This window comes from Marmota monax, unplaced genomic scaffold (assembly GCF_021218885.2).
Source record: "Marmota monax isolate L192 unplaced genomic scaffold, Marmota_monax_Labrador192_F-V1.1 WCK01_AAM20220418_F8-fsc00024, whole genome shotgun sequence".
In the NCBI taxonomy this organism is placed as follows: domain Eukaryota; kingdom Metazoa; phylum Chordata; class Mammalia; order Rodentia; family Sciuridae; genus Marmota; species Marmota monax.
Genome location: NW_026695224.1, coordinates 9,141,356 through 9,155,077, shown reverse-complemented (window position 1 = coordinate 9,155,077; position 13,722 = coordinate 9,141,356). Strand labels below are relative to the sequence as shown.

Sequence of the window (13,722 nt, the reverse complement as noted above, 5' to 3'; positions counted from 1 at the left end):
AATTATGCAGTGAAATACCCTCCCCAAATTAGTATATAAAACCACAGAGCATTTAACAGATTTAATAAACTTAATTCTTCACTTTAAATCTTAAGAGGAGAAAAGTGTTTCTGGAAGAAGTCACTGTTAAGAGGGACACGAGGAGAGGCCTGTCCAGTTGTGATGACTGCTGACCACAGCCTGTGTGGGGGCACATCCAACCCCTGCAAAGCCAAGTTCTGTATGAATAACAAGGATTGCTTCTTGGGGGTAATGAGTTTTTACCATGTCTGACATTTCATGAAGCTAAAATGCAAATAAAATGACTCATCAACTCCTCCAAGTGCAAACACATCTCACACATAATATTAAGAAGCATAGTACATGGCAACAAAACGGCGAAGTCAAGAATGTTTACTGTGGCAAGTTGGTTTATTCAGCAACAGAATCATAAAATAGAAACATTACATTCAAAAGTGGAAGTAATGAGCATAAACCATTATTTTAAAACAGAAAAATGATAGGATCATTTTTAAAAGCCCTACAGAAAGAAAGCCTTTAATTTATAATGCTATTCTTTAATGATTAATAAAAATTAGGTGGTTTTTTTTCCATGATAAAATATCATGGTACCTGAGTATTACATACATTCATCACTTATGACAGACACTATTAAAATTATTTAGTAATTACTTTACCTAATCAATTGTTTCCACTCACCTTAACACCTTTTCTAAATGCTTTCAACATATAAGAAGTAAATAATTACATTTACTTATAGATGAAATTTTCTGGTGTTCAGTTACCGAAGTACATATTTACCCATCAATTTAGAAAACTAACTGCTTACTATGTAAAAACTAGTTTAAAATCGTGACACTTGATCAAATATAATCTCTGACATTCTCATGATACTTCTCAGCTTCAAAAATGACTTTTAAAAAATAGCTTGGGGGTGAATCATTAATACATTCTGAAACATAGCCAAAACAAAGAGTTTGGTGTCGAAGGCTGAATTCAGAATAAGAACAAACTATTTATGTACATTATTTTCATAAATTGGTTCTTTGTTCAAAATCTCAAATATAAGTGATATTAGCAATATGCATACATGAGACCTAATACAAATGGCACTTCAGGGAAATTATTGCTTAACCTGGAGGAGAAATGTTACCACTGGATTCCTGCCTGGGGCATAAACTGTGGTTTTGCATTAATAAAGTAGGTTTTTCAATTCTCTGGCATTTAGTGACACTTTGGAAGCTTCCTGCTAATCATGTAGATATTTCAGACAAGCTCTAAAATTGGAGAAGACACTTAACAAATAAAACTCCCTCTTGGATGATAAAATATATTAATTCTACTATCACATAAATAGAACCAATCTGATTTATTTATCAGACAAGTGCTACCTTCTGAACCATCCAATCCAAATTAAATTCAACTCTGTGACAAACAATTCATTTTCTCATTAGGCAATCAATGTTCCCTTCAATCACAGCGATTCCCACCTAGCCTCTGGCCACAGCAGTCAGCTTTCAAACAAGTCCTAGCCCTGTAGATCACGTAAAAAGATATGATTTCCTTAGAAGTGGGTTGAAAGAAATCTGCAACAGAGATGAATGTTAAAGAGAAAATGAGCCCTTCCTCCCCACAGTAGGTGATCCAAGAAACAAAATTTAGATGAAAAAATGAATCTGTGGAGTGCAAAGATACAACATTTTTCCATGCTTCTCAGACTTTTCTTATTTTAAGAAAGGGGAGGAATTAGAGAAACACAGTATTACTGGTTTTTAGAGGAAAGTGGATTAAACAGTGTTTGTATTTTTTAAAACTCTTTCCAGTGTTGATTATTGCTGACCAGTAACTAGGATGGCCAGTGTATTCATTTGGTAACGCTAATGAAATTGAAAAATCCATAAAAATATACAGTATTTATCACTGGCAAACAAACCAGTAAAGCATAATATAACATAGAAGAGAAGGAATGTCACTTCATATCTGCTGGTTAATAAAAGCATTTTTAGTAAGAAATCTTATCATTTTTATAAAAAAGCTTCCCAATTTTAAATATCATTCCTCACATGCACATTGGAAATACTATCAATAAATGCTTTTATACTTTCAATATTCTTCATGGGGCACTGCTTTCAGTCATCTTTTTTGTCCGAGGTCCTATCTTCATGATCTTCAGGACAGACTTTATTACTTGCAACCGAGGCAGCTGTGTGGACTTCACTGGGCAGTGAGTACACATGGCTTGTCTGGAGGTCTAAGTACGTTGTAAATATCTTAGCATATTCTGGATGTCTTAAGGCAAAACATTTGAATTCCTCTGGAAGAGGAGGAAAGAAAATCCAATCAATTGGGTGAACCTTCTTTCGATAGGATGTAGATTAACAAAAGACTTTAATCATACAGTTGGAAAACTCTGTCACTCCACTCGCACACATGGCTCAGGGGAACATAATTTATCCATCGCTTTGGAAGACAGTTTCCCATTAGCTACTCAGCGTGAAGATACACGTACTCTGTGATGCATTAATTCTATTCTTAGATACACTGCCCAGAGAAATCTGTGCAAATAGTGTTCTTGGGGACATGTAGGAGAATATTCATAGCAACATTATTCATAATAGGTAAAAAAAAAAAACGGAAATAACTCAAAGGTCTATCAATAGCAGAAACTGATAAATTTTATGTTCATGGAACATAATAAATATCATACAGCAATGATGAACAGCCATATGACAAAAACATGTGGGTGAATCTTAAAAGGGTAATGCTGATTGAAAAAAGCCAGATACAAAAGAATACATATTGAAAGAGTCCATTTATATGAAGTTCAAAAAACTTAGACAAGACTAAAATACAGTATTTAAAGCAGCACACATCTGTGGTGCAATGGTAAAGCGGGGCAGAGACTTCCTGTCTGCTGGCTCCCTACACTGCCCAGGCTGATCTCAAGCTCCCAGCTCAGGCCGTTCTCCTCTCTCAGCCTTCTGAGGAGCAGAGACTATGGGTGCCCAGTGCCCAGCTCAGAGATGCCCCCTTCCTTTTTCTTCTTTTTAGTACTGGGGATGAACCCAGGGGCACTCAACCACTGAGCAACATCCCCAGCTCTTTTTACGTTGTATTTAGAGACAGGGTCTTGCTAAGTTGCTGAGGCTGGCTCTGAACTCTTGATCCTCCTACCTCGACCTCCTGTGCCACTGCGCCCTTTTAAAGTCCGGGCAACAGGCCCCTCCTTTACAAGTGAGGAAGGGGTTGTGGTTGGGAAGGGGCACACAGGGTTCCGGGATTCTGGAAAAGCTCTATTTCTTGATCTGAATGGTAATTACATGGGTGTTTGCTTTATAAAACTTCATTTTGTCCTATGTTTTATTTCATTTTCTGTATTTTGAGTAATAAAAATATTTATAACTTTTAAATTATTTCTTTCAGTAATAATTTTTTTTTTCAAATTGTTACCCAGGATTTTCTATTATTAGTGGCTTTGAAAGCTATTTTAGCACTTAACTCTGGTATAGAAAGATCAGTCTTGAAAAGCTGAGCCCTGGCTTATCATTGACAATGGCTTGGAAGGCATATAGAATAAGACCTCTGAGGAGTGGACTTTTTTTTCTTTTTTATCAAGTGTTTTAGATTTAAGAGCTGAAACAGAGGTGTAGAAGGCTTACTAAGGTCACTACCAGGATTTGAATCTTAAGACTCTAGTGAACTAGGGTTTTGTAAAATACAATGTTGCCCTCGAGTTTGAAGTTTCTCTGTCCTATTCGACATGAGTCTATTTTGCTGATGGAGAAGAGAACTAAGTGACTTTCAGGGTACCCGAGCTTGACAGTGGATTTACAGAAAGAACTTCAATTTAAGACTTGAACTAAAGTTCAAAAGATTAAGATCATCTGTTGGGATATCAGTGGCCTTAAAGAGGATCTCATTTCCAGTTGGCTAAGTGGAATTTGGGTTTTGACTAATCGAAAACCAAAAAGAGTTTAAGGGATCACATTCATGACACATGTCAACACCTATTTTTAAAATGAAATGATCAAGTACCTCAAACATTCCTAAAAAAAACTGAACTTGTACAATATTGGGGAAAGAGACATTCTGTATATTCTGAAAAGAAAAAAATGACTGAACTTCATAAAACAAAGCATACTTCCCTAAAAGGACAAATCATTTGTAGTATTATTTTTTCTTTGAAATACTTATGCTGAATAGTTTTTCAAAATTTGGTAATTCAGAGTAATAAAGAATTTTCCTTGTGAAAGGAAAATGGCCACAGAATTAGTATCCATGGGTTTATGAAGCTTCACCCTGGTACAAGTACTCCCCCCATTTCATCCTTTTGTGTTTTTTAATGCCCTCAATAGGTTAAGGGCCCTAGGTACTTAGTTACCTAAAAAGAAATGTGGGGCAGCCCAAAGGACAGTAGTTAAAAGCCGGTATGAGTTCTTTCCCATCCAGGGAGTCAGCAAGCTGAAACTCTGAACATCCTACAGGGAGGGGAGGTAATGAGAAATTAAGGAGCCCCCTCCGGCCTGACGGGGAAGACTGGGGAAGATAAGCCAGCCCAACTCTCAGGGCCACATCAAAGCCGGGGCAGGAATGCAAACGCCAGGGGAGCTAGCTCCCTGTCCTTCAGCCCTCCCTGGCCTGCGTGGCCGTGTGGACCTGGGCCACCAGGAGAAGGCACAGGCATCCACCACAGGTCTTCCTCCATGATTTTCCCTCCCGCACAGGGGCTGCAAAAGAGATGGCATGAGACATGAATGTAAAGGCTCACATAAGCTGCCATGTCAACATCAGTGACTGTGACCGTGTGGCTCCTATCATTGTTGGTCCCTCGGTCCACACCCTCTACTGGGGATGTAGTTACAACCAGTTTCATGAACGTGTTCAGGGTTGTCATGCCAGGCTGATGGCTGTCACATGCAGCAGATCTAAGAGGCACCAAGGTACAGTCAATAGTGCAGGCTCTGATGTTCTTTGGCTCGATGATCTTAGAAAATTTACTTATATTCTTTGTCCTCAGTCAAATAAAAGTAATTAAGAACACTGATTAAACAGGCTTGCTGTGAAGATTAATTGAGTTAATGTATAGAGAATGATCACAAGATGCCTAGTGGTCAGTAATCAGGTATTGCTTCTGCTGTCACACCACTACCTCTACCATCATCGTGGTCACGGTTATTGCTACTATTAATCTATATGTTAAAGGAAACACTGTCATACCCTCCGTATAAACGAGGAGCTCCTACTGCCTACTCACCATAGGAAACAGAGTCTCCTTGGGCAATCTCCTTGAAGAGACCCGAAACATCGAGGCTGGGCAGCCCAAGGGAAGCCTGGAGAATGGTAGAAAACTCTTCCTTTGTTATATAGCCATCCTCATCAATATCAAAGAGCTGGAGGAAAAATAAAATAAAATATAAGACTTTGTCTCCTTAAGCCTTTGTGGTATGGAATGATCTTGGAAAATAAACTCCAATAATTCAAACATTCATGGTGCCCAGGCAAGATATATGAATGAAGAAAGTTTGGGCTCTGCTACTCCGACACTTATGTTTAGTGGTAGAAAGAACCAGAATTAAAATAGAGGCACGGGGACATGTGAATCCTGTTGGCTTCTGGAGGAGTTGATATTAAAGCCAAGTCTCAGAACATGAGGAGATATCCCAGAAGATATCAGGAATGGCAGGCGACTGCCTGGGGCCCAAGTCAAGGGCCTGAGAGGCAGATCGCTGCGATCATGGTAGATACAAAGTGTGTCACCTAATCCTGCAGACGATGAACGGAAGGCAGTCTTGGAAATGGGGTGTGGCAGGAGGTGAGTGAGTGCCGCAGTCTGGCTGGGCACAATTCAGGAGCCACTTGTCAAAAGAAACGAACTTTATGTTTAGAACCACACACGCCAAACAAAACAGCTCCTCAGGAAAAACCTTCAGAGCCCAACTGCCACCACCGGTTTCCCCAGGCCTCTACCTCCCCCACTCCTCCTGCTCTTGAGGCCGATTGGCTGGGTCCCCTGGGCGGAGCCAAAAAAGTCCCCCAATGAGCAGCTCCCTAGTCTGAAAGGGCGGGGAAACAGCCCCAATGAGCATCACAGCAGAGGAGCCAATCAGCTAGAAGTTGCTGGGCCGCTGTGAGCCAATCATCAGCTGGCAGTCTGAAAGTCTGCTGGGGCCCCTTGGGCTGTGGCTCTCAACAAGTGAGGCTACAGACAAGAAAACCAATTAAGTTTGGGGTAGATATGCAGGAAAGGCAGGAGGGGCAGAGCTGATAAGCAGAAGAGACAGGACCTGCGGAAGAGGTGTGCAGACGGAGAGGAAGGCTTCAAAGATGGCTGAGGCACTCTAGGCGGGCAAGTGGGTGAAAGCAGGTTATGTGACCCCAGAGAGGGAACGAGCGAGCGAGGTCAAGAGCTGGACCTGGGCAGGTTAAATTTGAGCCAGTGGAGCCAGGAGTAAATGAGGGATTCAGATATTGCTTTAGGAGACTGATGAGGCGTGAGCTATGAATTCAGGTGAGAACTGATTACCTGTGGCGAACATGCAGTTAGGCAAAGCCCTGGGACAGCGGCAGGCGAGGTGTGTGAAGAGCAGAGAGACAGACAGACGGAGAAGCACTGGAAGGAGACCAGGAAGAAGAGTGCATACCCTGGACGCTAAGGGAAGGTTTTCGTGCTGAGGAAAGAGGTTCTGATGGTGGTAACGGCCACCAGAGAAAAGTGCCATAGAAAGATCAAGCAGGAGGTAAAAAGGTTTGCTCGGATTTGGTGACTTCAGTCCACAGTTTCAGGGAACTGGAAGCCACGTGGTCCAGGGAATCAAGGGATGGACAGAAGAGCAAAGGCAGCTGGTATGACCGCATCTTTTAAGAAATTAGCAGTAAAGGGTGGAGATAACCAGGTAGTAGCCAGGCACAGAGGGAGGCTGTCTTCAGGAACGTTTGAAGAACGGATCATGGGTGGAGGGAAAAAGGCAGCCGAACGGGAGAGGCTGAAGGTCAGGAACAAAAGGGGGCAACCGAGAAGCAATTCACGTCCCAAGGTCTCCTAAGACTTCAATGGGGCCAGCACAACTCTTCACAGGTGCTGACCGGAAGTTTGCAGATCACTGTGCATGTGTTAGCTCTTAACCGGCCACCACAGTCCACGTTCCGTGAGGGCCACTGTCAGTCCCAGCTTACAGACGGGACAGTGGGAGCCCAAGACACTTAGGCACCTTTGCTCAAGTCACACAACTTGTAAGTGGCAGAGCTGGCTTCAAATCCAGGCAGATAATGTCTAGAGTTCCTGCTGTGGAGGTCTCTACTTCTGGTTAAAAATAAGATCAAAACCAGAGAAAATCAGAAAAAAATATGGTATGAAAATTATAAAAGAACAACAGGCTCACAGCAAGTAGTGTTTTAATCATTCACACACATTGGGCGGGGGCATAACTTCTTGTCCCCAGAGCAGAAAGCACTAGATTCTAGGTCATTTCCCACCACTCAGCTCTTGATCAGGCAGGAGATGGTTGGAGAATGAGAAGTGAATCAGCGCCTGAAGAGCCCCGGTCCTTATGCACCTTGGACTAGGGACGGTAACTGCGGGATGCAGTGGCTGCACCGCCCCTCATCAGCGCTGGTGCTTCTTCAAGGCCTTCCACTCCTGAGCAATCCCTACAACCTCTGTCCACAGCCCCGGCCCTGCCACATGGTGACCCTCCCTTCTGCGCAGGCTCCCTTCACCTCCTCTGCCTCTCCCACACCTACCCCAGGTCCCTCCCTCACCATGGCTCCAGCGTCTCCCTGCTCCAGTTCCCAGACTGATGGGAAACCTGCGATCTGTGCTTTGGTGGAAAGTCTGACACCCTGGTTTCCTCTGGGGGAATGGTACCCCCTACCACTGTACAGAACCCTGCAGGACTCTGCATCCAAACCTCCCGACTCTCCCACCAAATATGTGGCCCAAGGCCATTCAGACCCTCCCTGGAGGATGAAGTATGAACTGAGCTGCAGCTTGTTCACTTTAACTATGGGGGCGCCCAAGGGAGGGTTCCCCAGGGCCCGCAGCAGGGATAGTTGCTGGTGCCCAGCTCTGAGCTCCCTTCATCCACTCCCTGGCCCTACAACTAATGCCACTGTGGTGTCGGCCAGTCTCTCTGTCACTCACACACGAAAAACTCCACTAATATTTTATCTCTAAAGGTCGCTGTGAAGGTGAAGTAAGGTAAAAGACAGCAGTTACTGCAGAGGCAGCCCAGGAAAGGATGGGGAAGGGTCTTGTGCATAAAAGGATCCTGCTAACCGAGAAACAGGAGTATGTAAAAACATCTCCCAAACAAACACACTTGAAAACAAAGGTTAAAGAAGGTTAAAAAAAAAAAGAAAAAAAACAACAATGTGAAGCATGACCCCCTCCTTACTGGAAAAAAGAGCTAACTATAGCTCTGAGTCTTCCTTTCTTCCCTCCCCCACCTCCAAACCAAAGTCTAGGCTAGACAAAATTCTCACGACTTCTTTAAAAACAGTAATTACTGTACTTAAGGGTCAAATTTTCTATCAGGTCTTTCATTGGTAAACCAAAGGTGACTCTCTGCCCAGCTAGACTTATAATTACACATACAATCCCATAACAGAAACAGAACTATCTGGATTGGAATAAGTTAGTTATGTGTGTAATTTTAGGGTTTGATGATGCATAAGTCTGTAAAAGCTGAAGGTTTGCAACTTTTTCTGAAGTTCTGGCCCTTGCCTTATGACCATCTGCTAAGAATCAACCACTTAGGTTGGTTATAGGCCTCGCAGTTAACTGAGTTTAAACCAGCACAGGATAAACAGTAAGCTCAGGGAAGCTGTTATCAATGATGAAGCACATGAAATTCCTGAGGTTTCCCCTGGGGGCCTCCAAGACATGAGAAAGAGCTCTGGGTGGCAGAGCCCTGCCAGGAGTCACCGTGGGACAGCCTTCTCAGAGACAGAAAGAGAAGAGCAGAAAATGGTCAGAGAAGGTCCATAGCAAAAAGCAAAGAGCATGCACGAGTGTCCATGACGGAGACTGTGCTTCACCTTGTAGGGGATCACATGAGATTGGGACCTGCAGGAAACATCATGTGCAAATACAAACAGATGAAGCACCTTCACTCTTACAACGAAACATACCTCTCCATTTCTACTCCTGAGTGGAAGATGAAGTCTGGGTCCCGACAATTCATACTTTCATCAAGTTCTTCTGGGGGCCAGGGACACGGATTTTACTCATTTGCTCCCAGTTAGATCCCTTGCCTCCATGAAAATAATGTGCTAACACAGGAAGGTGGGAACGTGGAGATTCAGGAGGGTGTCCACCTGACATCTCGACAGCAACGTGAAGTCCACCTCAGATGCCACTTAACATATTTCTGACATACAGAATGAGAAAATAAGGGCAGGTCGGAATTTTCCAGATAGTGAATCAGAATGACTAGTGACAAATGGTATTTATAAGCCTCACTTGATGGCTTCAAAATGGAAAGGCTGAAAAGAAATAATCTTTAAAGTTAATTTGTTAAATCACCCATTCTTCCACCTAGATATTGTTTCCTAGCTGCTTCCATTTTTGCTTAAACGAATGAATACTTGTGTTTTCTTTATTCTCAGGAGCAACTGACTTAATCACATTATTCTCCTGTAGATGTCACAGTAGATCTATAAACTCACAGGACAGATTCACTGATTTTCAGATAATACACTTAGCATCAACACTTGTTGACCAAGGTGCTATCAGTGGGGTTGACAGTACCTTAAATGCCACCTGGATGATCTCCTCTGTGTTGGCCGGGTGACACAAGACGGCCAGGCCAATCACGTACTCTCTGAAGTCGATGGTGCCATCATGGTTCTGTGAAAGGACAGAGGAAATCGATTAGGCAGGTCACTGTTGAATTACTGCTAATCACGTCACACAGTGAAATTGAAATATGCCACACATCATCATGGTGCCCTGAGCCTGTGTGGAGGAAAGTGCTCACTTGGGTGGAATGGCAAGCACATGGTCCCGTCATTCCCAATTCAGAAGAAAATTGCATTTCCTGTTTATCAATAATTATAAGTATTTTATTAATGAGGCCATTTACTGTGGCCCTCCAGCATCCAGTGTGGGTTCCCAGCTCAGTCTCACCTTGACGGGATCCCCTGTGGAGGCAAGGTCTAGGACTGACACACTTAGTGCGACCAAAGCATTAATTTCACCATTATAGGTGCTCCTTTCAGAATGGCCAGCACCAAAGAGTCAAAAAAGGGTGTTATGGGTTACTGAGCAATCTGCCACATCGAGAAAATGGGAAGGGAAGGAAAAGGTAAACGAGGCATGAGTAGAGGCTATATTCTTCCTCTCCTTCTGCTTTAATTTGCAGTAAACCATCAGCAATTGGAACAAACTTGGGCAAACTGGAAGAAACGGTTCAATAGCCCCTTGGGAGAATCAGGTCCCAGAAGATCCTGTGTTTCCAAGCCAATAAAAATGAGCTGTAACTAGTAATGATACACCCCAGAGGGCAGTTCATGATAGCAACATAAAAGAAGAATTGCTCATTCTATTCCAGGCTGTGTGAACACACAGTCTTCCTTACACTTTCACCTGGACAGGAACTCAGAGAGGGTGAGAACAGAAGAGAAAGCTCAAGACAAAGACAAAGCAAAGAGGGATGAGGCAGAAACCGAGGGAGGAGAGAGACTGGAGAAGGAAGAGGACTACGAGAAAGGGAAAATGAGAGTAAGAGAGAAACCTGGAGAGAGGGAGCGAGAAGAGGGGAGAGAGAAAGAACCCGTCAACAAGTGCAGTGATTATGTTTCCAGGTATTAGAATCATTTTGGCAGCAAAACCTTTAAGTAATAAATTCTCAGAAACACTGTGAGCCAGTAACAACAGGGCTAGAGCCATACTTCATTTGGTAGATTAATAAATGATGTTTGGCAATGACAGAAAGGTGATGTTGGACTGTGACTAAGTATCTGCAGCACTTCAGTCAAGAGCTCCTTAATGGCAAGGACTGTGTTCTTTGTGTGGCAGTGTATTTCCCTTGCCTAGCACACAGACAGTTGCTAAAATTAAAAAAAATATATACTTTTTTCTCTTCTGTCCTTACCTACCACTCTGAGATCAGAACTTCACTTTAAAACAGTATGGCAAGCATTCTTCATCAGGGTTTCATGAATGAACTTGGGAAAGGAGGAAGCTGTGGAGCATCTGAAAAGGTGTATGCACGTTTTTTAAATATGTATTTTTTTAGTTGTAGGTGGACACAATGCCTTTATTTTATTTTTATGTGGTGCTGAGGATCGAACCCAGCGCCTCTCGTGTGCCAGGTGAGTGCACTACCACTGAGCCCCAGCCCCAGCCACAGCCCTGTGTGTACATTCTTCTTAGGGAAAAATCTGGTAGCTTTCATAAGCTTCTCAAAATAACTAAGGCTCAAAATGTCAACAATTGCTTTCACCATATTGCTTTATCTTACTGCAGGGTGGAAACAAAAAGGAATGATAATTTAATTTCACGTTCCTACTAGAGAAGATAGAAACAGAGGTTTCAAGATTTCCCTAAAGTAACAGGGTTTATTCCCAAGATGAAAACTCGGGTCATGTGACTGCCATATTTGTCTGGAAGGTAGAAAAGTAGGGGGCTGTCTTTTTTTTTATTTTCTTTAATCAAGTTTATTGAGGTATCTTTTACATTCAGTAAAATGCATCCATTTTAAGTGGGTTGTCTGATTGACACATGGTGCCCCCTGGCAGCCACCAATCAACACTAACATTACATCCCCTGAGAAGTTTCAGGAGGCGGTTCTAGGGAACATAATTTCCTTCTAGGGCCACCACCCTTCAATTTTTTCTGTGCACCATGGAGGGCTGTTTTAAGGAGTCTTAGAGATTGAGGGGCTGACCAAGTCATAGCTGTATAGCTCGACACGGAAAGCTTTCGGTGGCTTTTCCCACTAATCAAAACAGAAGTCTTACATAGAAGTTCTGAAGAATAGATCTAAAAATGATGTACAAACGCTTAAATTACAATAATAGATTGCCTACAGGATTGGAAATACTCCTTTGAATTTACTTTGTACCTCTATTGTGAGATATCCAAATTTTACCCACACTCCCAAACCTTATGCAAAACACAGGTCAAGAATAGGAACTTACTCTGTGAGGGAGAAGGGGAACAATAATAGGTCCTTGCTATTACCATGAGTCACAGAACAAGGTAAAATTCTAGACCCTTAATTTTCACTAACAGTCTCTTATTTATGAGTAGTTTTGACTGACAAAATTATATTAAGGTAGACCCTTGACTTAGTCACATTAAAAAGTCTATGGAAGTTTTCTTTCTAGTAATGTTCAGGGGGAAAAAAACAGCATGTAAATTATTCTAAGGGATTATCTTACTATATTAATAAAATAAGACATTGCAAAGGTTCTAAATTCATAATAAAATTTGGAACTGGAAGGAATCTTACAAATCATCCAATTTCTTCATTTTTACTAATAAAAAAAGCCCTGAGATATATATTTCTCTTCAGGTTACAAAACTCACTATTGCTCTAACTGCAACTATAATTTAGGTAGTCTGAATGCCAGTCATTCAAAATAAAGCAAGTGACTTGATAAAATATATTTAAAAACAGATAAAAAGTTAATAGCAACATACACCGATTTTTGTCTTATGAATCAGTTTCATGACACAAATTAATTCACAAATCTATGGCTCTGTCTTTTAAATACTTACCAAGTTCCCTTGGAAGAATTATAAACTTAATAAAAACATCTAGACTTGAAAATCTTTTCAGGGCCATATTTCAAAGAAAGAGACCAGCTATTTGGTGGCAGTCCCTAACCCATCTATAATTTGTCCCAACCTGTCGCTCAGGTACAATGCAGAGTTGGAACCAAGGAGTTACTTTGAGTCATTGCAAAAAGATGTGTGACAAAGCTCCAGGATGTGGGCCTCATCCCCTTCAGGTCAACAGGTCAGAAAATCAGAAATGCCCGTGTGTCACTGTGAGCCCCTCGCCACCCAGCTGCTTCCATCTGCTTAGCTTCCAGGGCCAGAGGAAGGTTCTAGGCTGCTTGTTCATTTACCGCCCAATCAAGGAGTAAATGGCCCGATTCTCAAGTTTCAATTCTCTAAGGTTATTTCACAGTTGGATTTATTCAACATTTTTATTCATATGGGATAAGATAATCTTTATAACTTTTAAGTCTAGCAATATTTAAGGCTATGTTTGGTATACATTTGGCAATGAAAAACTCCAAAGAATAGGGACTATTTTCTTTTTATTGTGTTTTTATAATTGATATAAAATTGTGTCTGCATATAGAGATAATCAATGTTCTCAAAGTAAGTTTAAATGTTTATATAAAACAGATTTTACTAGCCAGCAGCCAACAAAAGTCTTCAAGTTGCTGAAGGTAAACTACAATTCAAAGAAATGGTATCATTAAAATACAGTAAATTCTCAGTTATCCAAAGAATCAGAGAAGAGAAGTCTGTTTACTGGGATTGAGTCTGTTTCTACCACACAGATAAGTGTGTCACCAATTTTCTTGGAATTAAATATTTTTAATTTACTTAGCACTTAAAGCAAACACTTTAAAAAAGTAATTCTGGAAGTTCTTCAAGATCAATACACATTAACATCAGTACCCTGCAGTTGCTTCCACAAATATTTTTTATGTCCCCATTCTGGGTATTTGTGCAATGCTGATAAGATTTCTGACTGAGAT

The 13,722-nt window shown here is 41.6% G+C and overlaps 1 protein-coding gene across 2 annotated transcripts in view; it reads right to left on the bottom strand.

Moving 5' to 3' along the window:
- Positions 1-392: 392 nt before the first annotated feature.
- Positions 393-13,722, bottom strand: part of Lpcat2 (lysophosphatidylcholine acyltransferase 2) — a 60,707-nt gene continuing 47,377 nt past the window's right edge. For both annotated transcript variants that reach the window (XM_046434918.2, XM_046434919.2), the window contains exons 12-14: positions 9,749-9,847; positions 5,255-5,390; positions 393-2,314 (exon numbers count right to left, since the gene is read on the bottom strand). In XM_046434918.2, the coding sequence (XP_046290874.1) occupies positions 2,130-2,314; positions 5,255-5,390; positions 9,749-9,847 (420 nt within the window). In that variant the 3' untranslated portion in view covers positions 393-2,129. The remainder of the gene's footprint in view (positions 2,315-5,254; positions 5,391-9,748; positions 9,848-13,722) is intronic.